The sequence below is a fragment of the Peromyscus leucopus genome, chromosome 8b (genome assembly GCF_004664715.2).
Source record: "Peromyscus leucopus breed LL Stock chromosome 8b, UCI_PerLeu_2.1, whole genome shotgun sequence".
NCBI classification, from domain to species: domain Eukaryota; kingdom Metazoa; phylum Chordata; class Mammalia; order Rodentia; family Cricetidae; genus Peromyscus; species Peromyscus leucopus.
The window spans coordinates 96,885,253-96,909,545 of record NC_051086.1 but is presented as its reverse complement, the minus strand read 5'-3'; the positions used below and the strand labels follow the sequence as shown (position 1 = coordinate 96,909,545).

General features: G+C 45.7%; 1 protein-coding gene across 1 annotated transcript in view; it reads right to left on the bottom strand.

Moving 5' to 3' along the window:
• The window catches only part of B4galnt2 (beta-1,4-N-acetyl-galactosaminyltransferase 2), a 68,232-nt gene extending 64,628 nt beyond the window's left edge, over nt 1–3,604 (bottom strand). The window contains exon 1 of the mRNA XM_028869111.2: nt 3,545–3,604. Within this exon, the coding sequence (XP_028724944.2) occupies nt 3,545–3,558 (14 nt within the window). The 5' untranslated portion in view covers nt 3,559–3,604. The remainder of the gene's footprint in view (nt 1–3,544) is intronic.
• Between the last annotated feature and the right edge of the window lie 20,689 nt (nt 3,605–24,293).

The window sequence follows — 24,293 nt, the reverse complement described above, 5'->3', positions numbered from 1 at the left end:
AGCAGATCTCTAAGTTCAAGGCCAGACTGGTCTACAGAGTGAGTTCCAGAACAGCCAGGGCTACACAGAGAGGCCCTGTCTCTAAAAAACAAGCAACAACAAAAACAAACAAATAAACAAAAACTAAAATGTTGAAACAGAGCCAAGTGCCAAGTATAACATGGCGTGTGAGTTTCTTGGTGGTAGGTTTCTGGTTTGGACTTTGCTTTAGGTGGGGATGAAGCTGTAGCTCAGTAGAAGGGCATACACTTAACACTCCTAAGGAGCTGGGGCCAGTACCCAGCACCACCAGAAACTGCTTGGAAAGTGTAATATTTCATCAAGTATGAACTCAGCATCTTAGCTTACCAAGTCCCTCCCCCTTTCATAAAATAAAGCATGAACTCAGGTCCTCACGCAAACTACAAGCATTCTACCACCAAGCTACATCCCTGGCCTTTGTAATCCTTTACTTCCTACAAATTCCATACAATCTGAAAAACTTCAAAAAGCATACCTTTTCAGTGGCCCTGAAATGAAAGAAAAATTGGGAAGATGCTCAGCAGATGGTAGAAGCCCGTGCTGTGGGACCCTGACGACCCAAGTTTGACCCCAGAACCCACATAAAAAGCTGAATGCAGCCAGGGGTGGCAGTGGCCTCAGCAGGAGAGGAGGCCACCTTTAACCCTAGCACCTGGAGGCAGAGACAGGTGGATCTCTGTGAGTTCAAGGCCAGCCTGGTCTACAGAGTGAGTTCCTGTCTCGAGAAACAAACAAACAAAACTGCCAGCTTAAACTGGCCACAGTGGCACATGCTTTCGATCCTGGTACTACAGAGGTAGGACGAGGATCTGGCATTCAAGGTCATCTTTCATTTTGAGATGAAACTCCATCTCAAAATTAGAAAGGAAGGAAGTATAGGGCAGGCATGGTGGGTGGGAGGAGCACCTGGGGTGTCAGGTGTTGGAGGAGATGGCAGGATGGCTGAGCAAGTCCAAATCTAAAGGTGCTTGCTACCCTGGTGACATGAATTTGACCCCATGCAACCAACAAGGTAGAGGAAAAGTTGGCCTCTGACCTCCACGCGCATGCCCTACAGACAAAAAGCCATCCTCCAAAATGCACAACTTCCCTGAAATTAATTGGAACTCATTTAAAGAACTGTGTTACCTGGCAGTGGTGGCACACGCCTTTAATCCCTGCACTTGGGAAGCAGAGGCAGGTGGATCTCTGTGAGTTCAAGGACAGCCTTGGTCTACACAGCTAGCTCCAGGGCTACACAGAGAAACCTCATGCTCTCTCACCCCCGCCCCCCCCAAAAAAGAAATGTGTTGTTCAAGTTCCAAGGGAGGAAAATGTAATGTTGGAATGAAAGTCTTACCCAGGATATCTGATTTGATGTTGATGTCAAATACACCACAGTTCACCACTTCTCCAAGAAGTTGGGACTTGAGTATTTCCAAGACCTAGTAGGACACCCAGTACATCTCGATTTGTTTTTTGTTTTTATGTTTTTTTTAAGTGTGTGTGTGTGTGTGTGTGTGTGTGTGTGTGTGTGTGTGTGTGTGTGTAGGTTTCAGATCCTCTTGGAGCTGGAGTCACAGGTGCTTAGGGCCTGCTAGACATTAGTGCTGGGACTCGAACACAGTGCCTCTGCAAGAGCATTGTGTGTTTTTAACTACTGACCCATCTCTCCATCCCCCAACAATTGTCAAATGAAATTCTAGTAAATGTCCCAAATAATCAAAATCCAGGGTGGAGGTAAACTCCGATCAGCTCCTTCCAGCATGGTCCTGGGACAACTTTCTCCCTCAGTCTCAACTGTAAAATGGAGAGAAGTATCAGCACTTCCTTCTTCATGGGCCTTGTCAGGAGCACAGTTGACTCACCCTAAGTAAATGCTGGTCTCCTGACCTTTCCCTGTCATCTCGCTTTTCTGTCCACTCACAGAGCCAGCTCCTGAGTGTTCTACGGGGTATAGAATGAATTGAACTTTTAACCCCCTTTGCAGACAGGGTCTCACGTAGCTGGCCTCAAACTCACAATGCAGCAAAAAATGACCTGAACTGCTGGAATTACTACAGACACACACTGCCGAATTGGTTTTTGAAATGAATGTAAAAATTAACATGTATTCAGTGTAGTTTATGGACAATAATGTCTCTCTGAGTTGGTAGGGTATGCTGAGAGGAGCTATCCCATTTCAGGGGCTAGAAGAGACAGATGATGGTTTCCCCGGCCAGCACCAAGCAATAGAAACAGGAAAATAGCACACACCATGGATTAAGATTGTAGATCTAGAAGCAAAATTCTAGCTTTTCATAAATGAAGGAAAAAACGAAGTTTGTCAAACATCTGCCAGCCTTAAATTCATTGGCATCATTCATGTTCACTGAGCCCGTTAAATGAGCCCAGTTTCTACCTTCTCCCTGAAGTCCTAAGCAGTGGGCAAGGGTACATGAGAGATCTGCCTTCCCCCTCACTCCCTGCATCTTTTGTGGACTGTCTTTTGCTTTAAAAAAAAACAAAAACAAAAAAAAAAAAAAAAAAAAAAAAAAAAAAAAAAAAAAAAAAAAAAAACGATCCTGGTAAGGGTGCACAGGAGGCGAGCACCATACCCCACAAAGCAACACCTCCTCAGCCCATTTTAAAGTTGTGAGACAGGATCTCTGCACCTAGCCTCAAAATTGTGGGCCTCTGCCTTCCAGGGAGTTAGGATTGAGCCCAAGGCTTCTGGAGTGTCAGGCAAGCCCTCCACCAACCGAGCTACATCTCCCTTAACTGCATTTGCATTTGGAAAAAAAACAAAACCGGAGAAACTAACCTTGGTCTCGAGTTTACAGAACTGTGCTTCCCCCTGTCTCCGAGTGTTGGGATTAAGGCGCGTGACACCATCACCCGGCCACAACACTCTTTCTAATCCTTCTATGTAATTTGTAAAAAGTAATCGAACACGTCCAAGGACATTTTTTCCCGCGTTCATTATTAAGTCAACCTTCCAGCGTCTTCGGCGTGCGGTGCTGTGATGCAGGCTCACTGAGTTACAGCTGAGCACCTCACTCCAGACCCCAACATTCTGAAACCATGGAGTCTGCGAAGGTGGCTATGGAACTCTCTGGAAGGGACTCAGGGACCAAGGCTCCTGAACTTGCCTCAGCCCGCATCTGACCGACCACTAGATCCCAGAACTCAGTCAGATAGGCGCCTAGTCTCTGCTCAGGGCTTCAGGGCTTCTAGCCTTGCGCCCGGCACCCCCAAGGCACCACCCCACGCTCAGACCTGCCCTCGGCGTGTTCTTGACCGTGGAACAACTTCCAGGTCGGATTTTCACACTGGAACCCCGGTTCCCTGTTTGCACTGGAGCAGCAGCAGAGACAGGGGGCGTCCGGGGTGGGGGGAGGTGTCCAGCCAAGGTTGCACGCACCGTACCCGGAGGCTGCTGCCACCCACGCGAGGACTCCCCGGGCTCCACCCGCCACCTGTCCTCCGCCGGCGCACTGCCGCCCCCGCACCGGTTGCTCCCCAGCATCGCGCGCCACTTTTTTCTTGGGCCAGGGACACTCACTAGCTGGAAGTCATCGCGGATTGCTCTGGCCACCTCTCTGCCGACTGCACAGCTAGTTGTGTCCCAACTCGAGAAGGAAAAAGCTGCGGGGACCGTGACCGCCTACATCTCACAGACCCCGCCCAGGAGCTGGATCTTCCCAGGCGTCCACGCTGCTCTCCAATAGTTTAGTCTTTGTTCGGGTTGGTCCATTGTGACTGTGCGCGCCAGGGTCTCACGCCCCGGGAACTGCGGTGGTCCCTGTGGCCACCACCGCCCCACCCTTTCCTACTAGAAGAGTTGGGAGCTCAGCTCTTCATAAACTACGACATCCCCAAGGACAGTTCTGAGGCTTGCTTTTCAGATGAAGAAATTGAGGCAAGGTGGGGGTAACCAAACTGTAAGTAGAGTTACCCTGCCTTAACCCACTTTGGGTGTATTTTATTTCCCTGAGGTTCAGTGCTAAGAATGCAAGCCACCTCTGCTCTACCCGCAGGCCAGTCCACCGCACCTCCTTGGTGGGCACGTCTTTCTGGGGGAAGTGGAGTGGATTCGGCATTTCCCCCAAACTCCAGGATAGACTAGAACTGGGTGAGGTTGGGCGAAGCCCCAGTGCTTTCCCCTTCAGAAGCAAAAGGCGTCACTAGTCTTGTGTTCTCCCTCCAGGGTCGTCCTCCCGGATGCGGGGCCGATCCTCGCACCAAGTGGTTAACCTGGGTGCACGCGGGCCTATAGTTTCGCAACGTGGCCCCTGCTTCTCTCCAGATTGGTCCTTTTTCTCCCTGGGTCATCAAGCATTTCTGTCCACCCTGCCCCACTCCTTGATCTCCCTGTCCCCTCCGCCCCTACCTGCCCTTCCACAGTTCTCCCTATCTCGACCTTTGCCCTACCTCCACCTTCCCCGGACACTCCACTGCAAATCGTCGGGACAAGACCCAGGAAAGTAAAGCTGCAACCTAGTCCAATCCCCCTCACAAGAACTTAACTCGCCACAAGATGCCTTTGTGCTTGGTGCAAAAAGAAAAAAAAAAAAAAAAGAATTTCACACGAAATTGTTCCCCATTTGCATTTGTGAAAGCCTTTTCGAAAGGCGTTGGGGGTGGTTTTCGACTGTTTTGTTCTGACCCAGCCAAATTGCATGCAAAAGGCTAGTTTCACTTAGGATCGCATGGGATTCCATGTGAACACGCGGTACGTATGCATTTCATCATACCTTGCTGCGTCGCAGAAAGGAAGTAAGGTTAAAAAAAAAGTAATACGCAACCAGTTAGGAACAATACATTTATAGATAGGCAAAAACAGGTGTCTGTGGTGGAGTACACCTGTAACCCCAGCGCTGGGAAGGTAGAGGCCGAAGGATCAGAATTCAAGGTCACTCTTAGTTACATGTGAGTATACAACCTACAGAATGGGGCGGGGAGGGGTGTGTGTGTGCGCGCCAGCTGTATACCTGACAGGGGGTTACCGTAGAATATACAAATAACTCGAAAAACGAACGAAGTCATTTTTTCCCCTAGTTCCAACTCCATCATTGGTTTTGGCTTTTTGTTGTTGTTGTTGTTGTTTTCCCCTTTTTGTGGTGGATATGAATTCAACTGTGGCTATCGACATGGCAGGTTTCAGGCCAGGACAAATGGCTGTGTGTGGTGCCTGTTAGCACGCCAAAATGCATGCTGGCCCCCAGGCATCCTCAGTGTCACAACTACATGTGGTCTTTTCAGTTTTTCTCACCCCAGCCGCCCTACCCTAAACTTCTCCTGCGCGCATGGGGGTGCATGGGCTTCCCTCCCCTGCCTTCTCAGCCCCTTATAACCCTGCCGTTTTGGCTACGCACACTCTTGGTTTTTCTGTTTTTGTCTCCCTCTCTTCGCCCCTTCTCTATTTCTCCTTTCTCTCGGTGGCCCTCACCCACCCACCCAGGCCAGGCTGCCGCCTGGCCGGCCGCGTTCACTTTACTAATCTACTATTTTCTCTCCGTGCTCTGAGGACTCTTCTCCAAGTGCCTCCGGCTGTACGCTCCCTCCCCTCAAACCTCCCGGCGGCGGGGGCATAAATAAACAAGGGCCTCCTAACCTAACCTGCTGCTGATTCCACTCGCCTAAAGTAAATATGGACCATTTGTTTCTGCTGGCTTCTGCCATCCACCATGTTTGACTCCAAATTCTAGAGTGTGCCTCCTGGATGGCTCCTTCCCTCTACCTGCTGTCCTCCGCTGTGATCAGGGGCATCACCTCTCTGTCTCTGTCTCCAGGAGCCTGCGACGCCTCTCTCCCTCCCCGCGCCCGGGGAACCGGTCACGTGGGAAGATTCCGTCACTCCCGCCACCAGCTCTCTCTTCATCTCCTAGGTGAGTGTCACCCTGGAGCTGCCTGCTTTGTCTTGCTGGAGCCTGCTCTTACTGTGAAAGTCACAAAGTGTGTGAGGATGCTCCTTTCACCCTCCTGGTCCCGCATCGCATAGAAAGGGTCCCCTCTCCTCTGTGATTTGGGACGTTTCTATCTGGCAAGTCTCCCAGCCTGCTTGAGGATGCCCCAAATTGAAATTCCTGTGGCCAGGGCACTTCTCTCTCTCCCCCTCCCCCTCTCCTCCTCTCCACCAGGACTCAGCTCCACCCTGGGGCTTCCTTCTTTTCCCCTAAATGCTGCCTGTCCTGTTTCTTCCTGGCGCCCTCCTGGACCTCTACCGCAATGGAATTCTCCCTCTGGTAAAATTCCTGTTTGTGACCCTTGTCCCTCTTGTGTCTCAGCTCCCTTTGGAATTGGAGCCTTCCCTCTGGAGGAGTCGGTGTGCAAATCTTTCTCTTTTCATCCTGGGACGCAGGGATTGCATTAAAGCCACAATGTCTTGCCACTAATGGCTTGAACTCTATATAGATCCATGGCCACATTAGGACACACCCAGTTGTCAAATTCTACAGATCAACAGCTACTGCCAACTGCACCAGCAAATGATCCCAAAAGTCTCCAGTTGCTAAGCTTTTTCTACTCCCTCCCTCCCTCCCCTCTCTCTCTTTTCTCTCTCTCTCTCTCTCTCTCTCTCTCTCTCTCTCTCTCTCTCTTGTTTTTCAAGACAGAGTTTCTCTGTGTAACAGTCCTGGCTGTCCTGGAACTCTGTAGACCAAGCTGGCCTTGAACTCAGAGAGACCAGACTGTCTCTGCTTCCCAAGTGCTGGGATTTAAAGCTTGGGCCATCACCCTATACTCTTAAAAAAAACCTCTTATCTCTTTACCTTCTTTGCTCTCTGCTCCCAGAAAGAAATCTTGTAAAACTATTGTGTAAACTCTTTATCTCAGGATTTGTAAATTCACTGGGTATGGTTTAAAGACCTGTAAAATCTGTAACAAAAGTTAACTTAAAAGTTATAACAAACTGGGCGGTGGTGGCACAAGCCTTTAATCCCAGCACTTGGGAGACAGAGGCAAGTGGATGTCTGTGAGTTTGAGGCCAGCCTGCAGAACTATTACCAGGATGGCCAGGGCTATTACATGAGAAACCCTGTCTCAAAAAACAAACAAACAAAAAAGTTGAACAAGCCTGCAGGCACAGTGGTCCATGCCTTTAGGGAGGCAAAGACAGGCGGATCTCTAAGTCCGAGGCCAGCCTGGTGTGCAAAGTGAGAACAGCCAAGACTACAAAGAGGAACCCTGCCTCAAAAAAAAAAAGTTACAAAAGGTTGATAGTTAAAAAATCTCTAGATAAGGTAATCTTAATTTACTACAACAAACTATATATAGCTTGGGTTCAACTCTTGTTTCAGAAAATAGATGTTTTTAAATAGCAACCGTTGGGCTTGCCTTAATCTTGGCTGACGACCTCTTCATTGTGGCTGGCAGCCACCTTTTCTAAAGCTAAAAGAGAGAACATACCATGTAATCCGCCACCATCTTGACTAAGATGACCACAAGGTAGAAACCAACTAAGGCAGCACTCACAAAATTCTGTAGTCCTTCTGAGCCCTCTGCTTATCCTGGCCTCTCCTTTTAGACTAAGGAGACAGCCGGTCTCCAAGGTTTTGCATTAGGATGGATTTTGTATGATGATTTTTGTCCTTCGAGTAAAAAATGTAGATAAGCAACAGCATATGTTTGATAGATAAGGTATTTTTGATAAATACAGTTTATATAAATTCCTAAGGTTATAAAGGCCTACTCAGAATAACAAAAGCTGACTGTCTTAGTCATTCTGCTATTGCTATGAAGAGACACCACGATGACCACGACAACTTTTTATATATATATATATATATATATATATATATATATATATATATAATGTATACAGTGTTCTACCTGCATGTATGTAGGCCAGAAGATGGCACCGGATCTAACTACAGATGGTTGTGAGCCACCTTGTGGCTCCTGGGAATTGAACTCAGGACCTCTGGAAGAGCAGACACTGCTCTTAACCTCTGAGTCACCTCTCCAGTCTGACGACAACTCTTATAAAGAAAAACATTGAATTGGGGCTGTCTTACAGGTTCAGAGGTTTAGTACATTATCAGCATGGTGGGAAGCATGGCAGCATGCGGGCAGACAAGGTGCTGGAGAAGGAGCTGAGAGCTCTACATTTGGATCCACAGGCAGCAGGAGAGAAAGAGAGAGCCACTGGGCTTGGCTTGGGCTTCTGCACCCTCAAAGCCCACTCACAGTGACACACTTCCGCCAACAAGGCCACACCTACTCCAACAAGGCCACACCTCCTAATAGTGCCACTCCCTGATGACCAAGCATTCAAATCTGTGAGCTGATGGGGGCCATTCTCATTGAAACCACCACACTGACTTAGAGGTGTATGTCTAACCACATCTGTCTTTGCTAACTGTTCAACACCAGGCTTCTAGAAAAATTTAGTAACAATGTATGTCTGATAAATAAGACTTGTTTGATAAACACAGTTTATAAGATCTGTTCAAGCTCACAAAAACCAACTTGAAGATATATGTCTAGCCTCTTGGACTTTGCTAATTTTGTTAAGCTTTAGCTATTAGATAAACTGAGTCATACCAGAAACTGAATAGGGTTCTCAAAAGAGATACAAATGGCCAATAGAGTTTTTCTGCATTTTATTTTCTTCTTATCTGTGTATGCATGTTCACATGATGTGTTTATGGGGGAGGTATTGAAGGACAACTCTTCGGAGTTGGTTCTCTCCTTCCAGTTTTCGGGGGGCTCTAGGGCCAAATTCAGGTTGTCAGGTGTATAAAGAACTTTAACCGCCGGGCAGTGGTGGCGCACACCTTTAATCCCAGCACTCGGGAGGCAGAGCCAGGCGGATCTCTGTGAGTTCGAGGCCAGCCTGGGCTAGTGAGTGAGTTCCAGGAAAGGCACAAAGCTACATAGAGAAACCCTGTCTCGAAAAACCAAAAAAAAAAAAAAAAAAAAAAAAAAAAAGAGTCAGGGATCATAGATTCACAACATGCCCCTACGGTTGGGCATGGTTGCACATGTCCGGCCGCCCTAGACACTTCCACCTAGCCGTTCCGGGTCAAAATAGCCAGTTCTGGGTCAAAACATCTCTCGTGACCAAGACCCCATGGCTTTGCAGGATTGTGTAAAGTGTGCAACGCAACCATGTGATCTACACGCATGCGTGGAGTAACCACATGAACCTGTGTATGCGTGCGCAACCCAGTCTTTATAAGCAGGCGCCATATTCCTGGTTTTCTTCTTTATGCACGTGTCCTTCCACAGGCCTGAGCACACTTGTCTCTCTCTCTCTTATCTTAATAAAACTCGTTATGGATTCTGTCATGTTCATGACATTTCCTCGCAGGGTAAGAGCACCGCCAAATAACTAACAATGTCGTCCTGTGCTCCCTGTTCCCATGACAGGCTGGAGGGCTAGGTTAGGTGTAGCATGAATCTTAAAAGGTCTTATTAATAAAAACAAACCCAGAGTCAGGTATTGGGGTGAATGCTGAAAGATCAGAGAAACAGAACAAGCCACAGCTACCTCACCTTAATAACTTCTCAGCTGATCCTGTTTCCTCAGACTGGAAGCCTCTGAGTCCTCATCCAAATGGATCTCCACTGAACTGCTGCTCAAAGGCCTAAAAGCTTAAAAAGCCTAGTTCCTGGTTTTCATGCCTTATATACCTTTCTGCTTCCTGCCATCACTTCCTGGGATTAAAGGTGTGTGTCACCATGCCTGGTTCAGTTTCCAGTGTGGCCTTGAAATCACAGAGATCTGGATGGATCTCTGCCTCCAGAATATTAGGATTAAAGGTATGTGCTACTACTGCCTAAACTCTGTGTTGAATATTGTGGCTGTTCTGTTCTCTGACTCCCCAGATAAGTTTATGGGGTGCACAATATATCAACCACAGCTAGGACTGGAAACCCTGGCATACGAGTCCATCAAGAGAATCTTTTTCCTTTTCTCAGAGCGTCCTTTGCTCAGAGTTGGGCTGACTCACAAGCCCCTCTTCTCCTTGGGATCTTTCCTGTCACTCTCAGGAGACAGCTTAAGAAATAATTATGTCTACATAAATCATTCAGGATTATAATCTGGCTGTACTCAAAGATCAGAACCACAACTACAAGGCCTCAAAAATGCTAATAGATTCAGATAGCACTGCCAACAGCTAAAAGAATGTCTCTCCTTATCAAGGTCTATTCAGGCTCAAGAATATGAACCTCAGCTGGGCGGTGGTAGTGCACACCTTTAATCCCAGCACTCAGGAGGCAGAGCCAGGCAGATCTCTGTGAGTTTGGGGCCAGCATGGTCTACAGAATGAGATCCAGGACAGGCTCCAAAACTACACAGAGAAACCCTGTCTCAGGAAAAAAAAAAAATGTGAGCCTCCCTGTCCTTGCTAACTTCACTGAGCTGTAACTAACTAGGAAACCTGTATATTCAGATTTAAGTCATATGTATGCTCTCAAAGTTATAAATACATCTAACAGATTTTGTTCCCCTAGAATATGGCATTTAATATAAAAGCCTTTTTATGATAAAGAGACCCTGTATCTCCTCCAAGAAGACAGATGGCCACAGAAGAAATTCCACGATGAAGCTCATGGCAAGGCCAGCCACGCAGCGGAAAAACTGATCCTGTCCAGACTGCCAATAAATGGAACAATGGAGGATTGACTGCCCCATGCTGCAAAGTCAGAGTGGGTCAGTCTCCCCAAGTTTCTACTACACAGAAAAAAACCTGTCAGATCTTCTGGGCCCATCAGCTGAATAACTGCTGTCTTTTGGGCTTCTGCTCCCCACCCCCAACAACAACAACAGAGAGACTTGGGATTGCTGCCTAGGTAGCTGGGAAGCTGTCTCACTTCTTAAATATATCCTTTTCAGTTTAACAGCCCCAACCCCAAGATAATATATATATGCTCTCCAATTACAGACAGGTACGCCTCATTCACAGACTTCATGGTACAGGACAGACCAGTTTCAGATATAACTCCAGAGGTTCAACGTTTTAATACTGAAAAAATGCAGCTTTGATAAACTGATAGAACATTAACTACAAAGAATTCTTAAGAGTCCTTAAATGGATTTTTAATCCTTTTGCCATGATGTAAATCCATTCCAGCTGTCTTACAGATACCTACAGGCTCCTGGGGAAGGTTTTGCTGCTGCATCAAGAAATCTGATCTGATGAAAACAATCTCCAGAGCCCATTTCTGATACCCCCTATTTTTCGAGGATATTTTCTGCTGGGAGCTGCAGATATATGAACTAGGAATTCAGCTGGCTATGGCAAAAGCTAATACCTGGAAGGAGCCAAAGGCATTTCCAGAGGATAAAGTCAAGACTCAAGGAAGACTTGGTGATATTTGCCTTGGATATTAGCCGTGTTCCTGTAATGAATTTCTTATGTGCTATTGTGGCTTTTCCATCCAATTCTTTTTCCAAAAGCAGTGTCTTTTCATCATTCATTGGGTACAATTTCTCCTCTACTAATGGAATATTTAGACAACCTTCTGTGCTTACAGCGATAACACAGCCAGAACCCCAGTTTCAAGCCTCCCTGTAATTATCATCATTAGCAACATCTGGACAGAACCATCTCTGAATGAAAGTATCTTATCTGAGAAACTTCACAGACTTTCTAAAGAACAGACCTATCTGTCAGAGAAGGTTAAGATTTACACTATTGCCCAGGACAGGTGGATGTGCTAATTAAGCTTAATTTCTCTTCTTCCAAATCTTATCTCTAGTTCCAGATCTCCCGTTAACAATTACCAGATGCACAGGCTGCCTAGTGACTGAGCACATTTCTTCTGCTCTGCCAGAAAACCTCCACAGCCAAGATAGCTTGGGCAGATAAGGGGACAAAGGAAAAAATAAGGCAGTTTTATTTCACTCATCACTGACAGACTCCTAACACCTTACCTAACCACGTGTAAGAATATAGTTTGAGCATATAAATCCCCTCTTCCTGGATATTAACAGAATTTAGCCCTCAGTTGATTCTATTCCCCATTAGTCACTTCCCTTTTGGGTTGCAGATGATGCTGACAATTACTGCTCCTTGTGGGGATCTTATCACCCCTCCCTTTGACCCTGAGGGAATTCAAGGGAGGTGAAATTGTCTTAGCCAGGGCATTACATGAGTGGAGGAGTAGATTGAGAACTAGAAGAATGAGATGGAAGATGAGGAAGAGCCAGGTGGAGAAGAACAAGATGAGGAAGGAGATGGGAGAGGAGCTAAGACAGGAAAGAACCTGACTGCTACTTGAGGTTTTTTGTTTGTTTTTAAGATTTATTTATTATGTATACAATGTTCTGTCTGCATGTGTCCCTGCAGGCCAGAAGAGGACACCAGATCTCACTACAGATGGTTGTGAGCCACCATGTGGTTGCTGGGAATTGAACTCAGAACCTCTGGAAGAGCAGCCAGTGCTCTTAACCCCTGAGCCATCTCTCCAGGTCCCGCTACTTGAGGTTTTAATTGACACTTAAACTTTAAAACACCATGAGGCAGAAGGACCGGGCCAGCCTGGGCTACAAAGAGAGTTTGAAATCCCAGACAGAGCTACATAAACCGTGTCTCAAAGAACAAACAAAAAGAAGCCAGGTGGTGGTGCCACATGGCTTTAATCCCAGGAAGAGGCAAGCAGATCTCTGAGTTCGAGGCCAGACTGGTTTACAGAGTGAGTTCCAGAACAGCCAGGGCTACACAGAGAGGCCCTGTCTCTAAAAAACAAGAAACAACAAAAACAAACAAATAAACAAAAACTGAAAATGTTGAAACAGAGTCAACTGCCAAGTATAACATGGCGTGTGAGTTTCTTGGTGGTAGGTTTCTGGTTTGGACTTTGCTTTAGGTGGGGATGAAGCTGTAGCTCAGTAGAAGGGCATACACTTAACACTCCTAAGGAGCTGGGGCCAGTACCCAGCACCACCAAAAACTGCTTGGAAAGTGTAATATTTCATCAAGTATGAACTCAGCATCTTAGCTTACCAAGTCCCTCCCCCTTTCATAAAATAAAGCATGAACTCAGGTCCTCACCCAAACTACAAGCATTCTACCACCAAGCTACATCCCTGGCCTTTGTAATCCTTTACTTCCTATGGATTCCATACAATCTGAAAAACTTCAAAAAGCATACCTTTTCAGTGGCCCTGAAAGGAAAGAAAAACTGGGAAGATGCTCAGCAGATGGTAGAAGCCCCTGCTGCGGGACCCTGATGACCCGAGTTTGACCCCAGAACTCACATAAAAAGCTGAATGTAGCTGTGGTGGTGGGGTGGCAGTGGCCTCAGCAGGAGAGGAGGCCACCTTTAACCCTAGCACCTGGAGGCAGAGACAGGTGGATCTCTGTGAGTTCAAGGCCAGCCTTGTCTACACAGCTAGTTCCAGGGCTACCCAGAGAAACCTCATGCTCCCCACCACACCTCAAAAAAAGAAATGTGTTGTTCAAGTTCCAAGGGAGGAAAATGTAATGTTGGAATGAAAGTCTTACCCAGGACATCTGATTTGATATTGATGTCAACTACACCACAGTTCACCACTTCTCCAAGAAGTTGGGACTTGAGTATTTCCAAGACCTAGTAGGACACCCAGCACAAAGTAGGGAGCATCCAACATCTGGCTTTGGTTTTTGTTTTTATGTTTTTTTTTAAGTGTGTGTGTGTGTGTGTGTGTGTGTGTGTGTGTGTGTGTGTGTGTGTGTGTGTAGGTTTCAGATCCTCTTGGAGCTGGAGTCACAGGTGCTTAGGGCCTGCTAGACATTAGTGCTGGGACTCGAACTCAGTGCCTCTGCAAGAGCATTGTGTGGTTTTTTGTTTTTTTGTTTTTGTTTTTGTTTGTTTGTTTTTGTTTTTTTTCGAGACAGGGTTTCTCTGTGTAGCTTTGCACCTTTCCTGGAACTCGCTTTGGAGACCAGGCTGGCCTCAAACTCACAAAGATCCGCTTGCCTCTGCCTCCCGAGTGCTGGGATTAAAGGCGTGTGCCACCACCGCCCGGCCGAATTGTGTGTTTTTAACTACTGACCCATCTCTCCATCCCCCAACAACTGTCAAATGAAATTCTAGTAAATGTCCCAAATAATCAAAATCCAGGATGGTGGTAAACTCCAATCAGCTCCTTCCAGCATGGTCCTGGGACAACTTTCTCCCTCAGTCTCAACTGTAACATGGAGACAGGTATCAGCACTTCCTTCTCCATGGGCCTTGTCAGGAGCACAGCTGACTCACCCTAAGTAAATGCTGTTCTCCTGACCGGTCCCTGTCATCACGCTTTTCTGTCCACTCACAGAGCCAGCTCCTGAGTGTTCTACGGGGTATAGAATGAATTGAACTTTTAACCCCCTTTGCAGACAGGGTCTCACGTAGCTGGCCTCAAACTCACAATGCAGCAAAAAATGACCTGAACTGCTGGAATTACTACAGACACACACTGCAACACTGGTTTTTGAAATGAATGTAAAAATTAACATGTATTCATTGTAGTTTATGGACAATAATGTCTCTCTGAGTTGGTAGGGTATGCTGAGAGGAGCTATCCCATTTCAGGGGCTAGAAGAGACAGATGATGGTTTCCCCGGGACCGCAAAGGCCAGCACCAAGCAGTAGAAACAGGAAAATAGCACACAGCATGGATTAAGATTGTAGATCTAGAAGCAAAATTCTAGCTTTTCATAAATGAAGGAAAAAACGAAGTTTGTCAAACATCTGCCCGCCTTAAATTCATTGGCATCATTCATGTTCACTGAGCCCGTTAAATGAGCCCAGCTTCTACCTTCCCCCTGAAGTCCTCAGCAGTGGGCAAGGGTACACAAGAGATCTGCCTTCCCCCTCACTCTCTGCATGTTTTGTGGACCATCTTTTGCTATTAAAACAAAACAAAACAAAACAAAAAAACTGATCCCGGTACTGGTGCACAGTAGATGAGCACCATACCCCACAGAGCGACACCTCCTCAGCCCATTTTAAAGTTGTGAGACAGGATCTCCCCATCTAGCCTCCCAGGAAGTTGGGATTGAGCCCAAGGCTTCTGGAGTGTCAGGCAAGCCCTACCCCAAATGAGCTACATCTCCCTTAACTGCATTTGCATTTGGAAAAAAAAAAAAAAAAACGGAGAAAATAACCTTGGTCTCGAGTTTACAGAACTGTGCTTCCCCCTGCCTCCCCAGTGTTGGGGTTAAGGCGTGTGACACCATCACCCGGCCACAACACCAAAACACTCTTTCTAATCCTTCTATGTAATTTGTAAAAAGTAATCGAACACGTCCAAGGACATTTTTTCCTGCGTTCATTATTAAGTCAACCTTCCAGCGTCTTCGGCGTGCGGTGCTGTGATGCAGGCTCACTGAGGTACAGCTGAGCACCTCACTCCAGACCCCAACATTCTGGAACCATGGAGTCTGAGAAGGTGGCTATGGAACTCTCTGGAAGGGACTCAGGGACCAAGGCTCCTGAACTTGCCTCAGCCCGCATCTGACCGACCACTAGATCCCAGAACTCAGTCAGATAGGCGCCTAGTCTCTGCTCAGGGCTTCAGGGCTTCTAGCTGTGCGCCCTGCACCCCAAAGGCACCACCCCACGCTCAGACCTGCCCTCGGAGTGTTCTTGACTGTGGAACAACTTCCAGGTCGGATTTTCACACGGGAACCCCGGTTCCCTGTTTGCACCGGAGCAGCAGCGGAGACAGGGGGCGTCGGGGGGGGGGTGTCTCCAGCCAAGGTTGCACGCACCGTACCCAGAGGCTGCTGCCACCCACGCGAGGACTCCCCGGGCTCCACCCGCCACCTGCCCTCCGCCGGCGCACTGCCGCCCCCGCACCGGTTGCTCCCCAGCATCGCGCGCCACTTTTTTCTCGGGCCAGGGACACTCACTAAGTCATCTCGGATTGCTCTGGCCACCTCTCTGCCAACTGCACAGCTGGTTGTGTCCCAACCCGAGAAGGAAAAAGCTGCGGGGACCGTGACCGCCCACATCTCACAGACCCCGCCCAGGATCCAGGAGCTGGATCTCGGGGAGCTGGATCTCGCCAGGCGTCCAAGCTGCCCTCCAATAGTTTAGTCATTGTTCCGGGTTGGTCCATTGTGACTGTGTGCTCCAGGGTCTCACGCCCCGGGAACTGCGGTGGTCCCTGCGGCCACCACCGCCCCAGCCTTTCCTACTACAAGAGTTACGAGCTCAGCTCTTCATAAACTACGACATCCCCAAGGACAGTTCTGAGGCTTGCCTTTCAGATGAAGAAACTGAGGCAAGGTGGGGGTAACCAAACTGTAAGTAGAGTTACCCTGCCTTAACCCACTTTGGGTGTATTTTACTTCCCTGGGGTTCAGTACTAAGAATGCAAGCCACCTCTGCTCTACCGGCAGGCCAGTCCACCGCACCTCCTTGGTGGGCACGTCTTTCTGGGGGAAGTGGAGTGGATTTAGCATTTCCCCCAAACTCCAGGATAGACTAGAACTGGGTGAGGTTGGGCGAAGCCCCAGTGCTTTCCCCTTCAGAAGCAAAAGGTGTCACTAGTCTTGTGTTCTCGCTCCAGGGTCGTCCTCCCGGATGCGGGGCGGGTCCTCGCACCAAGTGGTTAACCTGGGTGCACACAGCGCTGGATAGTTGCGCAACACCTCCCTGGACCATCAAGCATTTCTATAGTCCCAGCCTACATCTCCAACACCTCCGCCCCTACCTGCCCTTCCACAGCTCAAATTTCAGTTCCCTCTAACTTACCTTTGCCCCACCTCCACCTTCCCCGGACTCTCCACTGCAAATCGTCAGGACAAGACCCAGGAAAGTAAAGCTGCAACCTAGTCCAACCCCCCTCACAAGAACTTAACTCGCCACAAGATGCCTTTGTGCTTGGTTAAAAAAAAAAAAAAAAAAAAAGAATTTCACATGAAATTGTTCCGCATTTTCGAAAGCCTTTTCGGAAGGCGTTGGGGGTGGTTTTCGAGGGCTCTTCTCAAATGGGATTGTACTCTTTTGTTCTGACCCAGCCAAATTGCATGCAAAAGGCTAGTTCCACTTAGACAGAATTGCGTGTTATTCCCTGTGAACATGCGGTATGTATGCATTTCATCATACCTTGCTGCGTCGCAAAAAGGAAGTAAGGTTAAAAAAAAAAGTAATTCCGGATATGCAACCAGTTAGGAACAATACAGTTATAGATACGCAAAAACAGGTGTCTGTGGTGGAGTACACCTGTAACTGTTCCTTTACCTTAAATTAACCATTTCTTTTTATCTATGCCTCACCACATGGCTGGTGGCTTATCGGCGTCTTCACATGCTTCTTGTCATGGCGGCAGCTGCAGTGTCTCTGGTCATGGCGGCGGCTGCAGCATCTCTGGTCATTGGGGCGGCTGCAGCAGTCCTTCTGCCTTCCTGGGCCTTTTATTTCTCCTCTCTGCTAGTCCCGCCTATCTTTCCTGCCTAGCCACGGCCGATCAGGTTTTATTTATTAACCAATCAGAACAACTTGACATACAGACCATACCCCAGCACAGCCAAGTGCAGACCATCTCAAACACCTGCACTCAGGCCCATGGTCCTAATCATCCTCTATACGGACCTGCTGGGTAACGCCACAAGGAACCCAAGAAGGGCTCCCACAGGACATACAGAACATCCCACAGCACTTCCCCTTTTCTTTTTTTTTTTTTTTAAAAAAAAGGAAGGTTTTAACTTTTACACATCTCCAAAGCCAGCTTGGTATATTTGGGAATTTGGGCGTAGCTTCTCTTAACTACTTCCTGCTGGAGGGGGGCGCTGTATCTTATGGGGACGCAAAGAATATTTAAGGATCATGGAGTAGTCCGTGAGGCTGTATCGTCTGAGCCAGTTGCCTTGAAACAATTCTGGATGTTGAATCATCTGGACCATGGTGTCATCAGAGACCTTCAGGGGGTCTTGGCTGGTCAAACCTGATGTATCTTAATCTGGAACAAATCCATAGCCTCTGGCTTTCTGTGAAAACAAAAGCAGAGTCTCCTTTCCAAAGTAACACATCCTTATATCCAAATTTTAAAGTCAAAGTATCTTTAATATATACATATTGGTTTAACTCAACATCTTTTACGATCAAATGTTTTTCTGCAGTTAAAAATCCCAAAGACAATATAATCCAAACTCTCTGTGTGATATCCATCTTTACATGGCTTATTTTTTATATTACTTTTACTTTCTCTTTAAAGACTTTATTTTTTTTTTTAACTTTCTATTTCTTTATATAACTGTCTATGTTCCTTTTCCTCTCTCTTCCAAGCCTATGTACATTTTTACACACATTGTAAAGCATTTAAAGTCTTGTTCCATCTGAATCTGTCTTATTGCAAACTTATTGCTTTAAACTGTAGCCTTCTAAGCCTGAAACAGCTCTGTGGCTGCTGGCTCTGCCCCCTTCAGCTTCCCAACATGGTGGTGGTACGTTTTCCACCAGCTCTGGGAGCCATCGTGGGTCTGTGCTTTTATCCAAGCAGCGTGTAGCCCAGAAACCTTTTTTGTTTTGTAACTAGCAAAGGCTAAATCCACCACGCAGCTTAATGTGCCACTTGCAGAGGCCTCATTCCCGCCATACTGCAGGTCAAGCACACATGCCAGGAACCCGCCAGTAACTCAAACCGGCAGCTGCCGCTCATTTGAGAGAGAGAATTAGGAACTGTGGGGCGTTTACCGACGTCACCGTTCCTGGAGAACTTACCGACGTCACCGCTCCGTGTGTTGAGTTCTGAATCCTCTTTACCACCACTCGAGGATTCTTCTCAGATCACACTTTATTGGAGCGCCTCTTGGTTAAGGGACTTTATCTTTAGTATTTTTTTTTTTTTTCCTAACACCGGCCTTTATCCCTGTTCATTTGTCCTTTTTCTTTAGTCCCTCTTTTTTTTTTTCTTCCCTTTTTTTTCTTTAGCCCTTTTTTCTTTAGCCCCACGTTAGAATCTTTTCTCAGGTTTTAGGTAGAAACTCTTGCCCCACTTTTGGCGCCATTTGTAGCTTGAGAGTTTTCCTGCCTTGCCTACAGTCAGGACAAATCTCTGCCACCCGCCAGTCCCACAGTCGCTCAGACCCAACCAAGTAAACACAGACACTTATATTGCTTTCAAACTGTATGGCCGTGGCAGGCTTCTTGCTAACTGTTCCTTTACCTTAAATTAACCATTTCTTTTTATCTATGCCTCGCCACATGGCTGGTGGCTTATCGGCGTCTTCACATGCTTCTTGTCATGGCGGCAGCTGCAGCATCTCTGGTCATTGCGGCGGCTGCAGCATCTCTGGTCATGGCGGCGGCTGCAGCAGTCCTTCTGCCTTCCTGTTCTTTTATTTCTCCTCTCTGCTAGTCCCGCCTATCTTTCCTGCCTAGCCACTGCTGATCAGGTTTTATTTATTAACCAATCAGAACAACTTGACATACAGACCATACCCCAGCACAGCCAAGTGCAGACCATCTCAAACACCTGCACTCAGGCCCATGGTCCTAATCATCCTCTATACGGACCTGCTGGGTAACGCCACAAGGAACCCAAGAAGGGCTCCCACAGGACATACAGAACATCCCACAGCAGGGGAGGGGATTGATTTTTCAAGAGTGGAGTTCTATGTGTAGTTTTGGCTGTCTTGGAACTTGCTTTGTGTACCAGGCTGACCTTGAACTCACAGAAATCCATCTGCCTCTGCCTCCATTCCTGCATTCTCTCTGATTTCTAATTTTTGTTTGTTTGATTTAAGACAAGGCTTCTCTGTGTAGCCCTGGCAGTCCTAGAACTCACTCTGTAGACCAGGTTAGCCTAGAACTCAGAGATTTTTTTTTTTTTTTGGTTTTTCGAGACAGGGTTTCTCTGTGTCAGTTTGCACCTTTCCTGGAAATCACTCTGTAGCCCAGGCTAGCCTCGAACTCACAGAGATCTGCCTGTCTCTGCCTCCAGATTAAAGGCATGCACCACCACCGCCCAGCTGAACCTGCCTCTGCCTCCCAAATGCTGGGATTTAAGTCACGCACCACTGCCCAGCTTTCTTCTTTTTTTTTAACCCTGACACTTCTCATCTATGGATAAAGCCCCTCATCCACTGTCTTACCCCACCGTCTGTATGCCTACATTGGGAAGGCAGAGGGTGAGTGTCTTTTGAGCAGGTCTGTCTTTGGGAGGTACTGAAATGACGTGGGTGCCTAGATTATATGTCAAAGGGACAGACATAAAGGACAAGGAGTATGAGGCATTGTCAGAATAAAGAAGTCAACACTCTCTGGGAGTAGATTCAACTTTTTACACAGGACATTTATTGTCACAAGAAATTTATTGTTTGTGCACTCAAGGTAACCTGAGGAGCAAAGACAGATGGAAATAGAGGCTGTCAACTGTCTTTGTTCTGGTTTGGTGACTGGAAAAAACTTGTTCTAGTGTGGTGACTGGACAAGGAAAACTGGTACTGGTTTGGTGACTTTGTGTCTATGTTCTATCCTTCCTCTTTTATGTTCTTGAAAAATACTCTGGTGGGGCAGGCAATGAGCTTCATGCCCCTGGACCTGGTTAGGTCACATTGCAAGGATTTTTAAACATTTGGTGTATTGAATGGAGAGCCTGGAATTAATTTGCAATGGGGAAACTAAAGATCTTTTCCAGTAATACTGACTGCCCGTGTAGCCATGTTGTATGATATTTTGTTTGTGTTCTGGCAAATAAAGCTTGCTTGGAGTCAGAGGGTGGAGCTAATCACTAGTTAACCATAGAGGTCTGGTGGTCTGTATAGAGAGGAAGAAGAAGTGATTTTGGACTAGGGGAACAGAAGAGGAAGGAAGTGACTGTGACTTCTCTCCTGCTTCTCTGATCTTTCTGGTTTTACCCCTATATCTCAATCTTGATTTTTTACTGATAAGATTAATTAGATTTATTCTTCATAGCTACTGCTTCCCACTTCTGTTGATATAATTTATAGCCCTGTGAGGTCCTTGCCACTGCCTGCTCTCCCACCTTAACCGTTTCCTGTCCTGACATAGCCTAAGAAACTGCTTAATTAAACCAGCTTATATAGTTTAAAAAGTCTTGACTTAAAAGTCAAAAAAATATGTTTAGAAATTATGCTTGTGTTTTCACAGGAAAAAAAATATATGGTTTTTGGTCATTCAGACTCAGTGGGTTATAAATATTTGTCATCATTTAGTTATTAAACCAATAACTGAACCCAGGGCTGCTTCTTGTATGCCAAAAAGGCACTCTGTCAATTGAGGTACAACTCCAGCATCTCTCTGATTTTTTTTTTTTGGTTGGGGGGGGGGGATTGATTTTTCAAGAGTGGAGTTCTATGTGTAGTTTTGGCTGTCCTGGAACTTGCTTTGTGTACCAGGCTGGCCTTGAATTCACAGAGATCCATCTGCCTCTGCCTCCATTCCTGCATTCTCTCTGATTTCTAATTTTTTGGGTTTTGTTTGTTTGTGTGTTTTAAGACAAGGCTTCTCTGTGTAGCCCTGGCTGTCCTGGAACTCACTCTGTAGACCAGAGTGAGTCTTGAACTCAGAGATTTTCCCTGCTTCTGCCTCCTAAGTGCTGGGATTTGGTTTTTTGGTTTAAAGTTGTTTTTGTTATAATATATATCTATATGTTTCTACTCTTACTTAAGATACTGTACCTATACAATATTCTAAAGTACTAAAAAAAAACCACAAAAGACTTTGATAAAAGGTTTCATGTTATAAAAAAAAAAAAGCTGGTTATTCTTCACTTCAAAATGTTTGCTAGAAATGGGATCATGTTCTTTAAAGGAGAGAGGAAAACTGAGGTCCCATGTCAGACTTATTTAAAAATATAACATATAATTAAAAATACAAGTTAATAATCAATCATTATATTATAGCCCTCTAAGTTACAGGGTTCTATGATTGGCCTTCTATGAAATGGCAGGGCTAAAGTTCCTAGCTATTGAAAATTTCATTGAGAAGTCCAAACATGTTTCTTTTTTATTTGTTTATTTATTTATTTTATTTTATTTTTTGGTTTTTCGAGACAGGGTTTCTCTGTGTAGTTTTGTGCCTTTCCTGGAACTCACTTTGTAGACCAGGATGGCCTTGAACTCACAGAGATCTGCCTGTCTCTGCCTCCCAAGTGCTGGGATTAAAGGCGTGGACCGCCACTGCCCAGCTGTTTATTTTATTTTATTTTTGAAGCAGGATTTCTCTGTGTAAGAGTCCTGGCTGTACTGGAATTCACTTTGTAGACCAGGCTGGCCTTGAACTGAGACCCCTATGCCTCTGCCTCCCAAGTGCTGAGATTAAATATCAAATTGCAGTCTAGCTGCTCCTGTAATGTCTAAGGATATACTTATGTCTATGGATTAAAAAATACAAGATAAAAGCAAAACAGGACCTGAGAGGTCCTTTTGACTAATACATCTACAAGGTAACAGGATGGCATGATTGTTGTTATCAAACTTAGATATATTTTCAAGATTAAGCCTAGGTTTGTTTAGCTCAGATATATTTAATAGATACTGGTCCTCAGATCTCTCAAAGATCTGATGAATATTGCATTTAAATCACTTAATAAAAATCTTACTACAACAGACAGAGACTCACAGCTCCTAACAACGACTCCTAAGTTTTCCAAAGAAGATATGGAACAACAGGATGATGTCACCTGGATTGTTGATGATAACACTGACCACTAAGAAAGATGCCCCAATGTAACACCTGCTGCCAAGACCTGGCCCAAACTATAGACAAACAAGATCAGTCTTCCCAGGTTCCCCTTCCATAGGAAAAACTCTCACCTTATGGACCTGGCAGCTGAAGACTGATGCAGTTCTGGTATCTCTGCCTCCAACATGATAGAGACTACAGGATCCTGGGATGGCTGCCTAGATAATGGACTAGTATGTCACTTTTAATAGATTTGGAAGCTTCTTGGTCTGTCCTTCTGCTTACTCAGGTTTCATTTATCCTTCTCAGATCTCTGATGGTATTGATGGCTAGGCTAACTATAACTTTGTCAGCTTATCAGCATCAGACAACCAGATTCTTCTACAAGGCAATAGATAGCTTGTTAGCTCATTTTGTATGTAAAAATCAAGCCTTACTTTTTCTAAAGCTACTAGGTTTCCTATAGAGAAAAAATAAAGAGGTTTCAAATGTAACTTTCCACTAAAGGAACATGATTTAAAATGACTGTTCTCAATAATTACTTATGTATCTGATAAATAATTAAATTAAAAAAACAGAAGTCTATATATATTCTGATGATCTGAGATATATAAAAGTCTGAAAACATAAAAGCTTAAATAAATTCTGAGGGCCTTAAAAATGATTTAATATAAATACAAGTTACAAAGGTATAAATAAATGATTTAAGGTATAGAAAATGCTTCAGATTTCTTACCCCTTCTATGATATTGTTATATTAAGATTTCAAGATTCAGAGTTTAACATTAATAGAATGCTGATAAGCTAGTAGAGCAATGACTGCTTACTGTTTAAGTCACAAGCTCATAATTTTAGATTTCTTTTGGTTATTTTCTAAATATAGATTTAAAGATACTTCTTTCTCATCAGGCCAAAGACATCTCTGTCCAATCTACATCTGACTCTCTGGACAAAAAAAAAAGTAAATGCTTTTTAACCCAAATCATAAGTCTTAGATCCATCTGTCACAGGTTAAATAAAAAATTTCAAATATAAGGTTTTTTTTTAAGTTCCTAATTATAACTTCTGTCTCCAGTCTTTCTCAGAAGATTTCCACTTGGCTGACAGACACATCCAAGCATCACCTGCCGACTACACCCTATTCCAAATGGCCATGGGCCCTGAACTTGCTGAAAGCTGATGCTGTGGGATGTTCTGTATGCTCTGAATGTGTTGCTCTGATTGGTTAATAAAGTGCTGATTGGCCAGTAGCCAGGCAGCTATACTTATAGGCGGTTCAAAGAGTGAGAAGTCTTCGAAGTGGAACGCTGAGTTAGGAGACGCTGCCAACCGCCACCATGAGAAGTGAGATGCAAAGCACCGGTAAGCCACAAGCCACGAGGGAACTTATAGATTAATAGAAATGGGTTAATTTAAGATATAAGAACTACATAGCAAGAAGCCTGAGCCATTAGGCCAAACAGTTTAATAATATAAGTGTCTGTGTGTTTATTTGAGTCTGAGTGGCTGCCGGCCCGGGCAGGACTGGAGATAACTCCAGCTACAAGCTGATATTGAGCAATGAAGTCAATGTAAATGCTGTCTCTTCAGCTGGTCAGTGAACCAGATGCGTTTAAATTCTCTCCTTTGACTTGTTGGGCCTCATAAGGGCCCGGATGTGGGGCCCAGTGTAACTTCCTGAGCCTAGCTTGAGTTTGGCGACCTGTCCTGGGACATGACTTCCACATACCAGTGACTCA